The 20,631-nt window shown below is 42.5% G+C and overlaps 2 protein-coding genes across 2 annotated transcripts; both read left to right on the plus strand.

Annotated features, from left to right (window-relative positions):
- Window positions 1-399: 399 nt before the first annotated feature.
- On the plus strand, window positions 400-11,825 carry BTBD1 (BTB domain containing 1). Its single transcript, XM_081964427.1, has 8 exons — window positions 400-862; window positions 4,337-4,493; window positions 5,007-5,112; window positions 5,706-5,903; window positions 6,990-7,182; window positions 7,802-7,889; window positions 9,731-9,877; window positions 11,102-11,825. Exons 1-8 carry the CDS (start codon window positions 465-467, stop codon window positions 11,258-11,260), a joined length of 1,446 nt encoding a protein of 481 aa, XP_081820553.1. The 5' UTR covers window positions 400-464; the 3' UTR covers window positions 11,261-11,825.
- A 1,768-nt stretch (window positions 11,826-13,593) lies between these two features.
- LOC309398352 (UPF0235 protein C15orf40 homolog) lies at window positions 13,594-18,143 on the plus strand. The gene is made up of 4 exons (XM_081965173.1): window positions 13,594-13,723; window positions 15,523-15,649; window positions 16,550-16,677; window positions 16,801-18,143. Exons 1-4 carry the CDS (start codon window positions 13,631-13,633, stop codon window positions 16,891-16,893), a joined length of 441 nt encoding a protein of 146 aa, XP_081821299.1. The 5' UTR covers window positions 13,594-13,630; the 3' UTR covers window positions 16,894-18,143.
- The last annotated feature ends 2,488 nt before the right edge of the window (window positions 18,144-20,631 follow it).

Here is a 20,631-nt window from a genome sequence, read left to right on the forward strand (position 1 = left end):
TTGCAATTTTGACTTGGGGTCTGTCTGTGGCGTCTCCCGAGCCCCCTCTCGCGATTTTTTCCACCGATGGAGAGAAAAAAACCGAGGAATTTTGGTCGAAAAAGAAAACTTGCGATTTTCTCCAACGGTGGAGGCGGGAAAAAAAAAAGGAAGGAGGCATTTTTGGTTGACAATAACACAACGCAAGCCCAGAAGTCTTTGTTCAACCGCGGCGGTCTCCTCTTTCATTAGTATCTCTGCGAGCGCGGAGGGGAGATGCGCGCGCAGCCGCACTCGGTTCGCCGCCGGCATAGGCGGAGGTTGGGGGGAGGGAATGGGAAACGCAAGGCGCTCTCCGGCCGCACGTCCGCGTTACGTTGCGACGTCACGCCTGCGCAGATGTGCCCGGGGAGGCGCCGGGCGGATTGTGAGGCGAGAGAACGAGAGCGCCTGCGCGGGCCGGAGGAGGAGGAGGAGGGCTGGCAATGGCGGCCGCGGGCGGCCTTGAGGCGGCTTTGGTAGCCGCCGCGGGCAACGAAGGCCCGGCCGGCGTGGCGGGGGCGCCGGCGCCCGCAGCCCCGGTGATGGTGCAGCGCGAGCCGGCCTACAACTGGCAGGCCACCAAGCGGTCGCTGCGGGAGCGCTTCGCCTTCCTCTTCGCCAACGAGCTGCTGAGCGACGTGCGCTTCGTGGTGGGCAAAGGCGGCTCTCGGGCCGGCGGAGGGGCGCCCGGGCCGGGCCAGCAGCGCATCCCCGCCCACCGCTTCGTCCTGGCGGCGGGCAGCGCCGTCTTCGACGCCATGTTCAACGGCGGCATGGCCACCACCTCGGCCGAGATCGAGCTGCCCGACGTGGAGCCCGCCGCCTTCCTGGCTCTGCTCAGGTCCGAAGGCGAAGGGGGCGGGGTGGGGGTTAAACTGGGGAGTGGGGGCGGGTGTTATCCCCCAAGGGGGGCTTCCTTTAGGGCATCACTTGCAGGGGGTGGTGGTAGAAGGGCTATTAAAAGCAGGGGGTTGGACTAGAAGACCTCCAAGGTCCCTTCCAACTCTGTTATTCTATTCCATATTCCCTATTCTATTCCATTCCCTATTCCCTATTATATTTCACATTCCCTATTCCATTCCCTAATCTATTCCATTTCATTCCCTACTCCATTCTCTATTCCCTATTATATTTCATATTCCCTATTCCATTCTATTCCCTATTACATTTCCATATTACAGTCCCTATTCCCTATTCTATTCCCTATTACATTCCATATTCCATTCCCTATTCTATTCCATATTACCTGTTCTATTCCATTGTATTCCCTATTCCCTATTATATTCCATTCCATTCTATTCTATTCCTGTGTTTGGGGGAGTCCAGGATCCACTTTGGTGTGGCTGGTGAGGATAAAAAACTCCAGCTCTGCTTTTGAAGGATGGTGGTGGTGGTGGAGGAAACAATTGCAGGAAAAAGAGATTTGGGTTGGTGGAAGGTAATATAAGATTTGATTTGGCTTTGTTTTGGCGGTGATGGGGTTAATGGCATACTTTATAAGAATAGAATAGAATAGAATAGAATAGAATAATAGAATTGAATTCTTTATTGGCCAAGTGTGATTGGACATACAAGGAATTTGTCTTTGGTGCATATGCTCTCAGTGTAGCTAAAAAGAAAACATACATTCATTCATCAAGAATCATAAGGTACAGCCCTTAATGATAGTCATAGGTACAAATAAGCAATAAGGAAACAATATCAATCGTAAGGATTCAAGCAACAGCTACAGTCCTGCAGTCATAAGTGGGAGGCGATAGGTGATAAGAATGATGAGAAGACTAATAATAATAGTAATGCAGACTTAGTGAATGGTGATATGTGCCGGTCTAGAACTAGTAAAGATTTGATTTGGCTTTGTTTGGGGACGATAATGGCATGGTTTTTATATAAAGATATATGCTGGTCTATGGCCTTAATAAAGATTTGATTTGACTTTTAGGGGGGGTGAAATAATGGCATGTGTTATAAAAAGATACATGCTGGTTTGTGATCTAAAAGATTTGATTTGGCTTTATTTGGGGCATAATGGCATGGTTTTTATATAAAGATACCTGCTGGTCTGTGGCCTTAATAAAGATTTGATTGGGCTTTGTTTGGGGGAGGGGATAATGTTTTATAATGCAGTCCTTGACTTAACAGTTGAGGCCAAAATTTATGTTGCTAAGTGAGAAAATTGTTTTTCTCCGTTTTACGACTTTTCTCGCCATATTTGTTAAGTGAATTGTGTCATTTTTTAAAATTAGTAACATGGTCTTTAAGTGGATCTGGCTTCCCCATTGACTTTGCTGTTCAAAAATTGGCAAAAAGGGATCGCCTGACCCTGGGACAGTGCAATGTCGTAAATATGAGCCAGTTGTCAAGCATCTGAATGTAAATCATGTGACCATGGGGATGTTGCAATGGTCAAAAGTGTGAAAAATGGTCATAAGTCATTTTTTTTCAGTATCGTAACTTCGAACAGTCACTAAGCAAACTGTTGTAAGTCGAGGTTTACCTATGTGCTGGACTATGACCTTAAATATTTGATTTGTTGGGGGGGGGGGAGAATGGCATGGTTTATATCAGGAGTGTCCAAACTTGGGAACTTTAAGACTTGTGGACTTCAACTCCCAGAATTCCCCAGCCAGCAGGCTGGGGAATTCTGGGAGTTGAAGTCCACAAGTCTTAAAGTTCCCAAGTTTGGACACCCCTGGTTTATATAAAGATATATACTGGTCTACTCTAGAGCTAGTAAAGATTTGATTTGGCTTTTGGGGGTAATGGTGGGGGAATTAATGAAATAGATATGCTTGTCTGTGGCTGTAATAAAGATTTGCTTTTGCTTTTTTTGGTAGTAGTGGAGGAATGAATATTTAAGTTGATTATGCTGGTCTACGGCTAATAAAGATTTGATTTGATTGTAGGGGTAATGACATGGTTTATATAGAAAAAAATGTGCTGGTTTATGACCATAATAAATACTTGAAGGGTGCTCTCTGAGCTTTCTTGCATTTTTGCAGATGTTTCATTACCATAACAAGCAAGCTCAGAGAGCATCAAGAATCCCTCATGTCAATCTTCAGCTACAAATATTCTCCTTTATTAGTAACAAATATTTAACTTGGCTCTTTTGTCTGGGGGGATGGGGAGGTAATGACATGATTTATACAGAGATATATGCTGGTCAATGACTGTAATAAGATATAGAGAGACATAAAAACTGGTGAAGATACTGGCCTAGAAACCCAGGGACAGGGAGTTTTAATCCTGACTTAAGCGTGGAAACTTTCTGGATCACTTTGGTTAGTTAGTTTCCCTCAGCCCAACCCACCTCACAGGATTGTGGTGGTGGAGAAAATAGGAGGCAAATGAGCTAACTGTTGGCTGCTTTGAGTTATGTATAAAATTAATTTGTGGCCAGGAAAGGGGATAATTTCAATAGAAGATAATATATGTAGCTCAGAATTGAATTGTGATGTTTTTAGGGTTCTCTGTGATTGGATGTCTGTTGCAGATGTTTTATTACCTAGCTAGGTAACATCATCAGTGCTGATTTGGGTAATGAAACATATGAAGCAAACAATCAAACGCAGGGAGCACCAAGGACACGAAAGGGGTAATTGGATGAAATAATTAAAAACCACTAAGCCATCCATAGTGATGGTTGAATCAGGATGACTGCATTGGCACAAAGGTATGGATCCTGGTTGTTAAGCCAGGATGGTACAGTGAATTTGGACATCACCTTTCTCAAAAACAAAAGCCACCTTTGCTTATTCTTTAAAGGGTATTTGCCATGATGATAATGTGGATTGTGCCTGATGTCAAGATGAATTTAAAAGGTCCTCTTAAAGGTATACAAAAATATTTTATTTCCATTTGTTGTGCAAAATGCTGTCACATTGCGTATTGTAGAAAAAAGAGGTTGTGGCCCTTGGTGAAATTGTGGGCGCCCAGAAAGTAGGTTTGGCTGCTGGTTGATTGCTGAACAATGTGGATTATTGGAGATTTTGGAGACCTGGGAGAGAGGCAAGTCAAAATATTTGAACTTGATAAGATAGATAAGGGCATTTTGAACTGGACTTCAAGGAATGCAGCATTTCTTGTTGCGCTAGGCCCAGAGGCAATCTCCTACTTTTTGAGTCTTGAAAGTGATTTGATTGCCTTTTTGCTGATATTACTGGAAAGTTTGGTTTATATACATATTGCAAAATCAGCTTTGTGTCATCAAATTAAGAGTATAAAGAAGCTACTAAGACAAAGTGGTGTGAATAAGCATGTATCTAGTCGTTTTCCTAAATTTATCTTCTTTGATTTTTTATTTTTTTTTTAGATTTTTATATTCAGATGAAGTTCAGATTGGTCCTGAAACTGTTATGACCACTCTCTATACAGCTAAGAAGTATGCTGTCCCTGCTCTGGAAGCTCATTGTGTAGAATTTCTCACTAAGCACCTTCGGGCAGATAATGCTTTTATGCTGCTTACCCAGGTAACAATCCAACTGTTTTGTTGGAGTTGTGTGTTTTATAACTGTTTTTTTTTTTTACTGAATTCAAGGCTCTGGGTCTAGACTTTCAACTGGGTTTGGAGACTGATTATCAAATACTTCCTGAAACAAAATTGAAAGAGATTGCAACTTGTATCCCTTAGACTTGGATATTGCAGAGTTGTCCTTAAATGTAGTTAAATACTGTAGAATAAGTTACATTGTTGGTCTTTTATTTCCTACTATGCAGCTCTTCTTTCTTGTGGTAAGAACTAAATCTGGGATGGTTTGGGAAAGGAGCGTTAAATTAAAAATTCCTTAAAAGCAGCAAACTTTCCTTGAGTTTCCTTCAATTAAAATAACCACGACTTTTATTATTGAATGTTGAAATGTTATCACTTGCTGTGGGAGTGAGATGGGCGGTTTCTCCATTTGATAAGTAAAAAAGTAAACATTTTAAAAAAACTATTTCTATAAGCTAAAATAGCATAATTTTGGACAAATATTTTTGGACAGGCTCGTTTATTTGATGAACCTCAACTGGCCAGTCTCTGCCTTGACACAATAGACAAAAGTACTATGGATGCAATAAGCGCAGAAGGCTTTACGGATATTGATATAGGTAAGTGGCTCCTAAACACAAATGTGTTTACATTACATTGGCAATCTGTGACAATCCAGATGATGTTGGTGTTGGTCCTGATCACTGATTGGAATCGGAATCCCACAGCATCCGTAGAGCACTACATTCCCTGTTCCTTAAAAAATCAGTTTTCATACATACCTCCCATTAATAAGAGATTGGCTAAGAGGTTGTCTTTTTGGTTAGCAGGTTTTTGCAGCATTATCCTACGCTGGTTTTACTGCATAATTATTTGACTTTTATGTTTAAAGATTCTGCCTGAATTACTACTGGATGAATTTTTCAAGAAGGTGTGAATAGGATTACGGGAGTATCAAGCTATTTTGGTGCAGGATGATTACTTTTAATAGCTAAAAGTCGTTTTATGCAACGGTAGTTCTGATTTATTCTTCAGTGTGCAGAAGTGGTTTACCATTAGAAGATGATTCATGTCTTGTTTTCATCAGGGAAAGGGGCAGCTGTCCGAAACCAGTTTAGCTGGAATCAGGCCTGAAGTCAAGCTTGCATGTACCACGATCTTATTTGTGATCTATGCAAAAGTGTGCAATAAAAACTCCAATCTTCTTCCTCAGACACCTTGTGTGCTGTCCTGGAAAGAGATACGCTCAGTATTCGAGAGAGCCGGCTCTTTGGAGCCGTGGTGCGTTGGGCCGAAGCCGAATGTCAGAGGCAGCAGCTACAAGTCACCTCTGCAAATAAGCAGAAAGTACTTGGCAAAGCTCTCTCTTTAATCCGCTTCCCACTCATGACAATTGAAGAGTTTGCAGCAGGTAACCTTTCTGATTGGCTTTGTCGTTGTAAAAGTTACACCAAACTTAAATAGAAAAACCTGTCAATGCTTCTATCTTACTAGAAAGGACCTATTTTAATCTCTGTTTTTCCCCTTCCGGCAGTTCATTCACCAATGTGTTTAAAAAGCAAGGTGAGAGTGCACCTGTAAAGTCCCAAATAGTCTTGCTTCAAAACAAGTATGGGACCTACATTCACAGATTCAGCATCCTTTCAGTAGGGTTTCACTTGGAGCATTTAGTGATGCCGCATGGGAAATGTTGGCCACATGCTGAAAATAAACCAAATGATTTCACCTAAAATATGACACTCGTTTGAAACGTTTACACCACTAAGGACAGGGATTTGGGTGTGAGCATGTATGGTTATTTGATCACGTGAGGTTTTATAAAACCTACATTTAATTGTGCCTCTGTTGAACTTTGTGGCCATATAAAACTCTGCTTTGCCTTTTGCATTGTAACTCGATATATTTTGTTTTAAATCATACAAATCTAAATTTTTATATTTGGGCCCATTTAATTTCCTTGCTCGCCCACAGAATGGTGCTGCTTGTACATGTTGAAAAAGGCTGCACCATACAAAGCGGCTAGGCCATTTAAAAAAAAAACTTTTAATTTGGTTGCTGGCGGAAAGCTTGACAACATGTGCATTTCATTAATGGAAAATGGAAAAGAATTGTTAATTAATTGATTGATTTTTTACCCTTGTGTATGAATTTTGTTAGATTACTTTTTGAGGATAACCAGCCTATTATTTAGAAAAGGCACTACTTTATGTATATGTACATATTCCTTACAGTTTTAGAAAACTTCAGAGTTTATATTGACAGTCAGCATAATCTACAAAGTCTGTCTGAATACCAACTTCTTTTTTTCTTGTCAGATTTCTTAGGTTGCGTTCCATTTTTTTCCCTCTTGCAGGGCCAGGTATTGCTGTTAACAGTTATAATCTAGAAGTGGAATAAATGTATAAATAGACTTATCTATCTATATATAAAAGAGCAGTTGTTGTCCTGGTGCAGAAAATGTTCCACTCAGTTGCATTCCTTCCATTTTTTTTCCCAGGTCCTGCTCAGTCTGGAATTTTGTCAGATCGGGAAGTAGTCAATCTTTTCCTACATTTTACTGTCAATCCTAAACCTAGAGTTGATTATATTGATCGACCCAGATGCTGTCTTAGAGGGAAGGAGTGCAGCATAAACAGATTCCAGCAAGTGGAAAGTCGCTGGGGTTACAGTGGAACAAGTGACCGGATCAGGTATAGTGTTCTGTGTTTTCAGTAATGCAACAATCATAGTGGTTTGAGTTTCCAAAACATCACAGCAATAAACCTCATGTCTAGTCGGAAAGCAAATATATGAATTTCCCCTTTTGCAACTGATGGGTCCCGTGATGTCCCATTATAAATACTATAATAAAAGCAATAAAATATCACTCAGAGTAATACTTAAAAGACTATATACCTATCAAAAATAAGGTGAGTGCCCAGACTGGTGAAGCTTTGAATTTAGCAGAAAAGCTGTTACCTTTCATCCATGATGCACCAAAGGTGGAAGCATGTCAGAAAGGTTTTTTTTTTTGCAGAGATCAGAAGTCATAAAAGAATGAAGGGTAGGTCAGTTTATCTAAAGAACGAGCATCGGATTAGTTTTTAGCTGCCATCTGTGAGGCTCTGAAATAGAGGGATTTTCTTACCGCTCGTAATAAGATTGGCAAAATTTCCCTGGAAAATAGTACTCTGGTTAAATTGATAAATGGGTCCATACATTTGTAACTGAAATGAGCCATCAGCAAATTTTAAAAGAAATAGCTTCCTAGTTTGGTGAAATAGCAGTTTCAGGTAATAGTGTGTTTCTCTCTCTCTCTCTCTTTTTAAGGTTTACAGTTAATAGAAGAATTTCAATTGTGGGATTTGGATTATATGGTTCTATTCATGGTCCCACTGATTATCAAGTTAATATACAGGTACAATTGTTTTTCAAGTTTATAATGAGTGACTTTTATTGAACTGAAATCAGGGATATTCTACCTGTTGTGAAATCCTTGGTGCTCTCTGAGCTTGCTTGCTTGCTTGCAGACATTCCATTACCCAACTAGGTAGCGTGATCAGTGCATTAATATTCTATACAAAAAATCATTGACTTTTATCCACCCTGATTACAGGTTTTTAAGCAGAAGCAATATGCCATTCTGTTTTCATTAAATCACACCTCACCTTCACTTGACAACATGTCACCCAGGATGGTGCAAATAACACGATACACATTTGAGTTGTTTTAATCTATCGCCATGTATGAAATCACATGCAAAGGATTGAATCAGCAGCTGCCATTAAAAGCAATCAGGCAGCATTTCAGTGATCAGAATAAAGAGAAGAGTTGTGTTTTGTCATGTATATCGTGTCTCTTTAGCTGCCATTTGGGGATGGAGATAGCCAGAGAATTTCTAAAGTGATCAGTAAACATTATAAACTGTGCCCAGAAATAGTAAATAGCTGGCATAAAGGCAGGAGTGGGAGGTTAAAATTCCTTCTTTTTGAGCCGTATATCTGCATTTTTCTTCTTGGCAACTGGTACAAAACTGGTGTGCTATGACTTGAGATCAAGCCACGGTGTTGCCACAGCAAGAGCTTATCATCCATTCTTCCAATATTGGTTAGGAGGAGATGTCCCCACCAATTCATTCCTTGATGGATGCTTAGCTCCCTGCCTTTATTAAACGTTATTGGTAAAAGTGAAACTTACATGTAACAAATTATTAGCTTCTCCTGATGATATTTACTTCCTAGAACGTTACTGGGAATCCACAAGGCCCCAGAGGCAGCCTAGATGTGCCCATTGGCCCTCAAGTATTAGGGGTGCCTGCTTTGTAAGCAAGGCCATTATTCACAAATTCCAATTGAAGGTCCAATTTTACCACGTTGATTTCTGAAAGTATTTTTTTAAAATAAATGTTGTTTTTTTATTTTTCAATGTTAAAATGCATATATTCCATCTTCCCTTAAGCGGTGTGTCGTCTGGGCACAGATATTTCTGTGCGACATTCTTCCACAAATTATAATACATTGTACATTTAAATCTTATAAATATCTTCATTTCCTTCTTAACGTGTCTTCTAACATATCTTACAATACAATACAATACAATAGTAGAGTTGGAAGGGACCTTGGAGGCCTTCTAGTCCAACCCCCTGCCTAGGCAGGAATCCCTATACCATTTCAGGCAAATGGCTATCCAACATCTTCTTAAAGACTTCCAGTGTTGGGGCATCTTCTAATCTTCTAATATATATACAATAACATTGATTATAGTTATTTTCATCATACTAATGCTAACAATTATTTTATTCTTAGCGCTGTCTTGATACATTTTCTATTCTTCTTTCTATCTTCTTCTATTTCCAATTTCCTTTTTAGTTCTCTAACCCTTGGTAAAACACCTCCCATATCGTACAATAATCAGATTGTTCTTTCTCCTTAATTGCCAGTGTCAGTCTGTTCATTTCTACCCATTCTAATATTTTCCTAATCGCCGCCCCTTCTTCAGTAGGAATCTCTTCACTTTTCCAACATTGTGCAAATACAATTCTAGCTGCCGTTAGTATATGAATAATTAAATACGTATTCTCTTTATTATAAGCTTCAGGTAATATCCCCAACAAGATCACTGAAAGTTTTGCTTGTTAGAGCCTCATTGTTAACATTTGAACTGGAACTGGATAAGATAAACAGTAGCAATATTTTGGCTGTGCGTTGTTTAGAAAAGATGTTCTTACAAGAAAAAATCCCCATCACTTTCTTCCTACAGATAATTGAATATGAGAAAAATCAGACTCTGGGACAAAACGACACTGGATTTAGTTGTGATGGAACGGCCAGCACCTTTAGAGTCATGTTCAAAGAACCAATAGAGATTTTGCCAACCGTGTGTTACACTGCTTGTGCAACCTTGAAAGTAAGAGCCTTTTTTGTGGGAAACAGTAACTATAAAGCAGTGAACAAACGATGTGAAGACACCCGTAGTCTTCGACTTATACGTTCATTTAGTGACTGTTAGAAGGTACAACAGCACTAAAATGGCATTTGGGTGGTTTGACCATTTTTCACACTTATGACCCCATGGTCACATGATCAAAATTCAGAGGCCTGGCAACTAACTCATATTTATGATGGTTGTAGGTCATCTGATCATCTTTTGCAACCTTCTGATAATGGGGAAGCCAGATTCACTTAACGGCCATGTTCCTAACTTAACAGCTGCAGTGATTCACTTAAAAACTCTGGCCAGAAAGGTCATCGAATGGGGCAAAGCTCACTTAACAACTCTCTCAATTACTGTTCTGACCTAGGCTTCCCCAAAAAGCACGGAGCAGATTCCTGGTCCTGGCAAAACGCCTTTTATTAAACGAATGTGAATTCCTCTCATTCACCTTCAGCAAAGGTCTGGGAAACAAGTCTTTCAAAGGTGAAGTTATGACCACAGACCTTATCTAGCTTGGAAAATTGCCATGTAAATATTTTCCAAATAAGGTGCTGTGCAAGGAAAGACTGGGCACAGAGTCTCCGAGATTCACGGACAGATCTTCACACTCCCGAAACAAACTAACGAACAAATGAATTGTTTCCTGCAAAAGCCCACCCCCCTTTTGTTCCTCTTTTATTTCCTATGGGAGGGGCCATTCTCCGTCCACCTGTGACTTTACTCCCAAATCATCCCTGATTTCTGAGCTGTTCTTTTCTTCTGGCAACTCTGCGCATGCACACCCTGGGAACAGGCTCCAGCTGTTCCTCTGCCTCACTGCTGTCTAGCTCTGAAGGCAGCTGAGAACTGCCAGATGGCCTCGGCCTCATCTCTGTCTCCGATGCAGACCCTCATCAGAGCCTATCCCAACCTCCAGGAGTGGCCTCTGTTCCTCCCCAACCTCCTCACTGTCCGACTCTGCTGCCACCTCCACTGGCCGTTGGCAGGCCACAACAATTAGCAACAGAAATTTTGGGCTCAAATGTCAAGTCAAGAACTACCTATATACTTGTAATAATCCGGGAATTGCTTATTAAAGTTCTGTTTGCTATAGCAGGCCTCCTGTAAAATCATAATGCCTTGCTTAGAATTTCTCATAGCCTCGTCTGCATTCCAAGTTTACTTATCCCACAACAATGAATTTCTCTTTTTGTTTAGGGCCCTGATTCTCACTACGGCACCAAGGGTTTGAAGAAAGTGATCCACGAATCCCCAACTTCAAGCAAAACTTGCTTTTTCTTTTTTAGCTCACCGGGTAACAACAACGGAACATCAATAGAAGACGGACAAATACCGGAAATTATATTTTATACGTAACTTCAGAAAACGGAGATGGAGCAAAACAGAAATTGCTTTGAACACGAACAGAAGGGAAACATGAAATACTGTGAATTTTTGTAAATACATAATCTCAGACGTGTTATAAAACTGAAGTATTGTACACGGAGGATACCAAGCACTAGTACTCTCTACCTACAATGATGATACACAGCCAAGCTTTCTTGAAACTAAAATATATTTACCTGTACATAAATACTTAACATGGTCATTTGAAATGTGCTAACCATAATCTGGAAGCCGGGAAAGAGCACTCTCCCCCCCCCCCCCCGAAATACACTTGCGGCAGAGTGCGTATCTGTGGATATTGTAATTGTGCTCCTGTACAGTGCAACACGTTAAACTGAATTGTCATTCTTAAAACTAACCATGAATTAGAATTAAGGACGATACAGATTCATCAGCTATAGTACTCAATACCTGTATATAAACTTAAACTAGTTTTGTTGTGTATTGGAAAAACCGTTATCCAGAAGTCAGTTGTATGAAGCTATTCTTTAACTATAAAGTGAAGTGTGGATGAAATGAAGTATCTTTTTGAATACTTGCAGAGATCTTGAATATTTTCGGTTTTTAAGGGAGCAGTTCTTAGTCTCTAAATATGCATTTTTTTAAAGGACATTGGGAAAATTTCAGAGAGCTATTAATGGGCTACCCCAGTCCTGGTTTTCTCAAATGGCAAATTGTTGGAGGAGATGGATGATAATGCACTTATGCATGCTTACTCAGAAGGAAATCTCAAATAAGACCTATTTTTGGGTACTAGAGGATTATTTCCCGATGATTGGGATAATTATGACTCAGATTTTGCTTTAAAATGTCTTACCAGTTCCTGCAGTTCTAAAACCTTTTAAGTCTCAGTTTCTGCCTATAAAGTTAATTTTGCTGAGGATTTTCTGCTAACTGGAATGTAAAGATACTTTACTGAAAGATATTTGAAGAGGTAAAAACGAAAAGCACATTTCCTATAATAGATGATGCTTGGAGTCAAATTATTCAATTGCAAAACCTCATCCCTAATGCTAATTATCAGTTTGGATTCTAACCATCCTGTAGAAGCTTTTGGCTATGATTTACAATGTTCTTAATCCCGCCTGCAGTAGTATAACCTTGGTTTCTGATTCTAGATCTCTTTACGTGGCAAGTTATGTATTCAAAATGTAACTAGATTCAGAAGCACAAAAATACATGACTGAAGAAACAATAAAAATAAATTATAATCAATATATACGTGCCCCAGGATACCTAGGGATTATTGAAATCCCAGCTGCAGAATTCCCTGAATAAAGCATGTAAGGCAATAATGCCTTACACAATGTGCACTGAATTAACTCTTCCATTAGTTAGGAATGATGGGCATTGTGGTCTTAACACAAAGGACATTCTTGCGGAAGGCTACTTAAACACTCTGGATAGTGGAATGGGCAAATCTTCAGTGGAGCCCGTCAACTATTATTTAAGGACTCTCTGTATGTGTGAGTAAATGGCTACAGGAATACATAGTTCCGTTTTTTGACAGGTTAGGCTACCTTCACCCAACACACTTAAGACAAAAACCTTTTTCAGGTTGTACAACACATTGATTGAGCCGTCAACTAATCCAGTGTTTGTCATACTGTACTTGGTAACTTCCAGAGTTTCTCCAGGCAGGCTGACTAGGGAATTCTGGGAGTTGAAGTTTAAGCATCTTTAAAAAGTTTTCAAGTTTGAGAAGCATTGAACTAAGCCAATGGGCACTGCCAGTGCCTCATCCTAAACCAATCCCCCACCTCCTTGCTCTAATTTTCAGTTTGCGTTGCTGAAATAGCTCTGAATTTTCTGCTAGATTTTCAAACAACCCTATTAGACGTGCGGTGTGAAGATGCCCAAATACTGGAAATCTGGACCTGCTTTATACATGTAATTTAGAATAATAGAATTAGAATGTGTTATTAGCCAAGTGCGATTAGGCGCACGAATTTGTCTCCAGTGCATAAGCTCTCTGTACATTCAATAGTGGTAGATCATTATAGAATAGAATAAAAGCATCGTCACTTTAAATGTACACTAGTGGGGATACATGAAAATGACATTTTGTTGCATTCTGCTCTCAAAAGATAAGTTAAATTTAATTAATTTACAAATGTAATTAATTCCCCTAGTCGTAGGAATCTTTTTTTTTAAATGGCCAAACATCACAGCTTGGTCTTTATCGATGCTCTTAAAAACCTCTCGCTTCTCCTCCATAGATTTTGTTAAAAGCCATCCCGGCAGCTCAAAGCACCCCCCGGGATGCGCCTCTACCTTTTTTTCTATCTCTAGGAGCAGGGCGGACCGGAAAGAGCAGGCGGAAGTGACGCAGACCCCGCGATGCTGGGTTGGACTTTTCCGGCTTTCTGTCGCCGTTCGGGGTCTCCGGTTTGGGCTGCCGCGGCGGGACAAAGACATGCCATGCCCCGGAAGGTCAGGCCCGGAATGCGGACGCCGCTGAAAAGGCTGCAGGCCTCGTGCGCGCGTTTGAACTACAAGCCTCTTCCTCTCCTACCTTGCTTCCCGCTTGGAGGGATGATGGGAGTTGTAGTCTGGTGCTGCTGCAGACGCTGCTCTTCCGGGTTGGGAGAGAGAGAGAGAGAGAGAGTGAGAGTCCCGTAGCCAGGATGAAGCGCAAAGGGGCAGAATCTGTCCCTTTGGGGAGGACGGTCCCTTGGGATAATTTGAGGGCCCCAATGCAATGGGGGGGGGGGAAAGCAGCCTGCTCAGGGCTTGGGGGGTCTGCAGGGGCCCCTCGTCTTCCATGGGAACTGAAAAGGGGATTTGATGCTTCCCTGCTCAATAGCCATAGCACTTAGACTTATATTCCGCTTCACAGGGCTTTTACAGCCCTCTCTAAGCGGTTTATAGAGTCAGCAAAGATGCTTCTCTCTATAGCCATAGCACTTAGACTTATATTCCGCTTCACAGGGCTTTTACAGCCCTCTCTAAGCGGTTTATAGAGTCAGCAAAGATGCTTCTCTCTATAGCCATAGCACTTAGACTTATATTCCGCTTCACAGGGCTTTTAAAGCCCTCTCTAAGCAGTTTATAGAATCAGCAAAGATGCTTCTCTCTATAGCAATAGCACTTAGACTTATATACTGCTTCACAGTGCTTTACAGCCCTCTCTACGCAGTTTATAGAGTCAGCAAAGATGCTTTTTTCTATAGCAATCACACTTATATACCACTTCACAGTGCTTTACAGCCCACTCTAAGCGGTTTATAGAGTCAGCAAAGATGCTTCTCTCTATACCCATGGCACTTAGACTTATATATCGCTTCACAGGGCTTTTACAGCCCAATCTAAGCGGTTTATAGAGTCAGCAAAGATGCTTTTTTCTATAGCAATCGCACTTATATACCGCTTCACAGTGCTTTACAGCCCTCTCTAAGCAGCTTATAGTCAGCTTCTTGCTCCCAACAATCTGAGTTCTTATTTTACCCACCTCAGAAGGGTGGAAGGCTGAGTCAAATCAAACAACGAGGATTATTATATGTACAGTGACCATACACCCTTTATTATAAAGGACAGCCCTTTATTGTCCTTTAGATTTATTTAATTTAATGGCTTTCTTGGTTTTGCTCTCAAATTTTCTTTTGCAAAGCCAATCAGGTGTTTTTTTTTTCTAAATCTTTTAGATTTGCTCCTCTTTCAGCTTTGCTCTTTTTTTCCCCCCAAGAAAATATGAACTAGTGTTCTAACTTACTGCAATCTTTGCATCTTATTTTCAAAGCGAGAAGCGCACATTCAAAAGCCATCAAAATATTAAAGTAAACATTCATCGTATTTATTGCTTTAGAAGAGAGACGTGCCTCTTTTGTTATTTTTGCGGCAAGGCCCATCTACAATCTTTGCACATATCCTGCCCACAAATAACCCAATTGCCTTTTAATGGGCTAATCCAGGGCTGTCAAACTGGTGGCTTGTGGGTGTGGATGTGTCACGCACCAGCTCCTCAAAGGGTGAAACCGTGGCGATATAACGCATGATGGCAACATGACGCCACGAGTTTCACCTCTTGTGTAGTTATGTGCCATCACATCATTTTTAACCCCAAGCCGCGCCATATGTTGATTTTCTCCATGATCAAACAGCCGTGGCAACAAATAAATGAGAGACAGACAGAAAGACGGAGGAGTGTTGGGTGGGGAAGATGGTTGTTTATTAATTAAATTGATATGCTTCCCATCTCGCTGTCAAGGACTCATTTTGTGTTTTGATTTAAGGGGAAAGCACAAAGCAAGGACTTGGTTAAGCCTTCTGCTCCTCCAGTTCCAGTGACGACGGATAAAAATGGTTCTGTTGTCATTTCTGTTCATGCCAAACCAGGATCTAAACAAAATGCTGTAACAGGTACGTTAGAGCATAAGTACATATGCAACATTGACAGGGTTTTGGGTAGAGGTTTGCCTTGTGCCCCAGCAAGTTTTTCCTAAGAGAAATGATTTGAGAATGGGGGGTTGTCTGAACGAATCCAAATGGTTTGGAAACGTCAAGGCCTTTGCTTATTGCGTAAATAGCTACAGAAGAGGGTTTTTTTCACTCTACTTCAGATAGTAGAAACACTTGAAGTGGTGATGTTGGTTTTTATGTATGGGAGGCACTTAAGAGCATTGTTGTGGCCTGTAAGCATCAAGGCAACCTGAGAGCTCCCAGGGAGAAGAGGGAGTGGAGCTGGCAGAGAGAGAGAGAGAGGAGGAGGAGTCAGGGCCATTCGTCAGTCCTCAGATGGAGAGTCAACAGTGCCCAGGTCTGGACGTTGCTGATGAGGAAGAGGAGGAACAGCTGGTCCAGTACCTGATGTGCAGATGTACAGAAGGCAGAGGAGAGGAGAGCAGTGGAAATCTATGGGCCGGTCCTTGGGACGGAAGAGCCACTGCTGCTAGCGAAGCCCCACCCTAGCTCTGGGGATAAAAGGCAGGGGGCAGAGATGAATAGATGTGGCAGACAACTATTCATCTTCTGGCCAGATAGGCTTGTTAGCCTGCGTTGAGAGAGAAACTTTTTGCCGGGGTTGCCGGCACTCCTAATTAAAGGAATCTTTGAATTAATTCCAGAGGGTTTGTGGTGTTTGGGGAGCTGGGTCAGAACAAGCATGGGTTAAGAGGAACTTCAGCTAGGCTATTCCACAGCTATGTCTATAAATCTCTAAGCTTAATATTGACCTTACATACAGGGGAGAGATTCCAAAGAGGCATTTTAGGGCAGGAGTTTAACAGTAGTGATGGCTACATCCTAAAATACGTGTTGCAGATGTGACCACCGATGCCGTAAGCGTGGCCATCGCAGCCCCTCCATCCGAAGGGGAAGCCAACGCAGAGCTCTGTCGCTACCTCTCTAAAATCCTCGAAGTCAAGAAGAATGACGTGGTGTTGGAGAAGGTACACTATCCTTCTGTCCTTTGCGTAATTCAACTTGGGTTCTTGAGCCTTCCTCTGCACGCCAATGGGGAAAGAATCCATTTCGGAATCCCTAAACCTCTCTTGCTTATGTTTTTAAAACAGGGGAGTAAATCTCGAGAAAAAGTGGTGAAAATTTTGGCCCCGCTAACTCCAGAGGACGTTTTAGAGAAGCTGAGGAAAGAGAGTTCCAGCTGAAGCTAGGCCTAACCAAAGCCTTAACAAGTTGTTTCTCCAGACGCAAAGAATGACTTCATTTAGGGGTACGAGAGCTCACAAATACAAGTGATGGAGACAATAAATCTGTAGACAGATATAAAGCTTAATTTAACATATAAAAAAGGGTTCGGTTATTTTAACACCATAATAACAAGGTGCAGAGTTATTTGAAAGAACCTCACTGGGACCTGAAGATATACCTGTGATAGATATCTCATCAATTTGAACCTTTGGTAAATGGGCTTGGTGGGTTATTGGCCACCTCTTTAACCAGAGTTCATTATATATATAAAAATGTGTGTGCGTGTGTGTTCCAGCATAACTTGAACGCCTCGAGCAATTTCAACATTAAAAATCAAAATCCCATCAAAATGTCCGGACATTTTCCCCCTATAAATAAATACCCTGGCAATGCCGGGTTATCGGCTCGTGAGTTAATAAAAAAAATGCAGAGCGCCACGTTTTCATGTTCAGATACATTTGTCAGTCGCAGTGCTTGGACAATACATGACAATTCTGTTTTGACTTTGTGTTAGGTACAGTGTTGTTGTTTTTTCCCCGCCCTACATCGCTCCCATACCAAGACCTGAGCTTTGTATTATTGGACGCAGAAAATGTGTCTTCTGCTTTATATTTGCATTTGTGAAACTAACGGTCCCTTAATTTGTTTCCATCGCATGGAAGAAACAATAATGTGCCTCTCCTTTGAATGAGAGAATTAGGCTTTTAAGGCAGTCTGAATTCTGGTTTTGCAACATCCTGCCCCTGCATCTCCCCCTCGTTCCACAGGAGGAATCGTGACTCGGTCTTGCTTCTCCGTCCTCAGAACTCCTTCCGTGCTCAGCGCCATAAATCCAAATCATTCCAAGAGATAAAAAGCCTTTTTCAGGAACGCAGCCATAATTTCCCTCTGGGCGCCAGCAACATCAGCAGCAAGAAAACAACAACAAAAAGCTTCTTCCTTCCACCTCATTATTCTCACTTTGTGTCCGTGAGCTCAGTCTTGTTCCGCCTGGTTCTCACGGGTTAACCTACTTAAGATGATGCATGGATCAATCAACATCTGTCCCATCTATCCCAGGGGTGTCAAACTCGATTTCATTGAGGACCGCATCAGGGTTGTGTTTCACCTTGCGGGGGCAGGAGGGACCTATCCAAGGTGGGCTCAGCCAGCTCGACCTCAGTGGCGGCCCGAGCACTGCCAGAGGAACAGCTGCAACGGCTTCCCGCAACCCTTTTCAGCTGCAACGGCTTCCTGCAAGCCTCTGCCAGCGGAAATGGAGCTCGGGCGGGCCGTGAGTGAGCTCCGTTTTCGCAGGCAGAGGCACCTCAGGCCAGTCCTTTGCTGTTTCCAAGGTGGCTCCATGGGCCAGATCTAAGCACTCTGCAGGCCAGATCTGGTCCCAGGGCTTTGAGTTTGACACCCATAATTTTTTTTGGGCAAAAAAAAAAAAAAGGTCTAAATGGGATGCCATAGAGCTGGGGCGGGTGGACAGGGCCACCCACCATTTCCGCTACTGGTTCGGGCGAACCGGTCCAAACTTAAAGAATACCACCTCTGCTCGTAGCCCTTTGGAGGATTTTGGACCAGTAACTCACTCTCTCAAGAATTGCTCATTGAGTAGTGTTGTGACCCAGCAGGATCCTTTGCAGCTGCTGAGCGACTCAAATAGCGACAACCCCTATGAGTCGACTATGGAGGAGGTGGAGGACCCTGGGCAGGGTTCAGACGCAGAGCAGGGACCAGAGAGGCTGGTTGGCCACCAGGAGGCGCCTGAGGCATGGAGCAGTGGGGAAGACCGGAGGGAGTTTGTCTCTGATGCCAGATTAAGACGGGCGGAGAAACGAAGGCAACAGCTGCTCCGGAAACAAGCTCATAAAAGATAATGAAGCTCAGGTGGTTGGGGTGTGGCCCCTCCCAAGAGCTTATATAAACAGAGATTTTGGGAGGGGAATTCTTGCAGGACACAACCGTTGAAAGTAATCTGCAGTACGTCTGGTCTGAACTGTTTTGGATGCCTGTTTGTAACACGCTGGAGAAGCTGTTACCTTTATCTGTCGGAATCTGGGTTGCTGCCAAGGTTCTAATCTGTGAGTTCGTGGTTGGGCTTTCAGCCACCAAGATTGTAGTCCTGTTATTAAAATGTGGCATCCAGCTAAGCCTGTGTCGGCATTCATTACTGGACGGAGGGGGATTAGAACAGAGTACCTTGGATCCAGCTAATTTCTGCTTAATCGGATTGTTCCATTTCAGCCCATTTATCTTGCTCCAGAAATTAGGTTACTACTCCCTCAAAGCTATTTCCAGTCCAAGGGCATCTAAATGTCTAACTCCACTTTCTAACAAAGACATTATCCGAGGTGGAAATCAGCCAGATGGCCTGGAAACGGTGTTCAGCTTCCTGAAGTAAATCTTATCCGACCTGCGCCCAGATGTTAAGAAAGACAAAAAAAAACACATTTTTTTCCAAACAAAGATGCAGCAGAGTTGTAAGGGACCTTGGAGGTCTTCTAGTCCAACCCCCTGCCTAGGCAGGAAACCTTATATCGTTTCAGACAAATGGCTGTCCAACATCTTCTTAAAGACTTCCAGTGTTGGGGCATCCACAACTTCTGGCTGCAAGCTGTTCCACTGATTAATTGTTCTCACTGTCAGGAAGTTCCTCCTTAATTCCAGGTTGCTTCTCTCCTTGATTAGTTTCCATCCATTGTTCCTTGTCTTGCTTTCTGGTGATTTGGAACCAATCAATTTTCCAGAACCCATCCATCCACTTTAGGGTTGGTAAGAATACAGGTAACCCTCAACCTATGACCACAATTGAGCACCCCCCCGCAAAAAAAAACTTAACGTGTGGTCTTGATTCTTCACGCCTGATACAGGTTGAGCAAGGAATCTCGCAAGAGTTTACAGAATACCCACGGATGGCATTATCTGGCAGGACTGACAGTTGAATCTCTTTCCCAGGCTGAAGATTCCTCCTAGCTATTTCCTTTGAGAATCATCTCCCACCCTGATGCCACAGCCATCTGAAGATGTTCGGGCACGCTCGACTGGGTGGCGCAGCAAAGTCAGAGTCACATGGAACCTTCCTGTTCCCCAGCCTGCTTGATCTTGCCTTCCAAACAACACCTTTCTGCGCTAATCTTTGCAGATCATCGGTGTCCTTGGAGGCCTCTTGTCAGGCTGGGAGGGTAGTTTACTTGGGCTCACGAATGAAGACAGAAGGAGAGATCCAATTCCATAAAAGTTGCCTGTGAATCTCAGTGGGTAGATGTAGCAATAAGTACCGTATTTTTCGATGTATAAGATGCACTTTTTACCCTCCTAAAAGAGGGTGAAAATTTGGGTGCGTCTTATACACCGAATGTGCTCCCCACGCTTTGGCTCCTGTCTCCCAGCAATTTGCCTCCTTGCAGCAAACAGCAAACAGCCTGTTTCAGTTTCAGCTTCAGCACAGCCTGATTAGCACAAGCAGTTGACTGTTGGTTGGATCGGCTTCCCAACCATCAGTTGTTTCAGGCTGCAGGGATTGCCATTACCTATTGCCGCCTCTGCGCGCCCCATTTCCGGCTTCCACATCCCACTTTGGGCCTCTGCGTGTCCTGTTTTTGGCCTCCGCACACCCCATTTCCCGCCCATTCCAATCCCCGCCGCCCGGAACAAGTGGAAAATATGGCGCACAGAGGCCAAAAATGGGGCACGGTAGGCTATGGCAA

The sequence above is a fragment of the Natrix helvetica genome (genome assembly GCF_964273705.1).
Source record: "Natrix helvetica genome assembly, chromosome: 12".
Taxonomy (NCBI): domain Eukaryota; kingdom Metazoa; phylum Chordata; class Lepidosauria; order Squamata; family Natricidae; genus Natrix; species Natrix helvetica.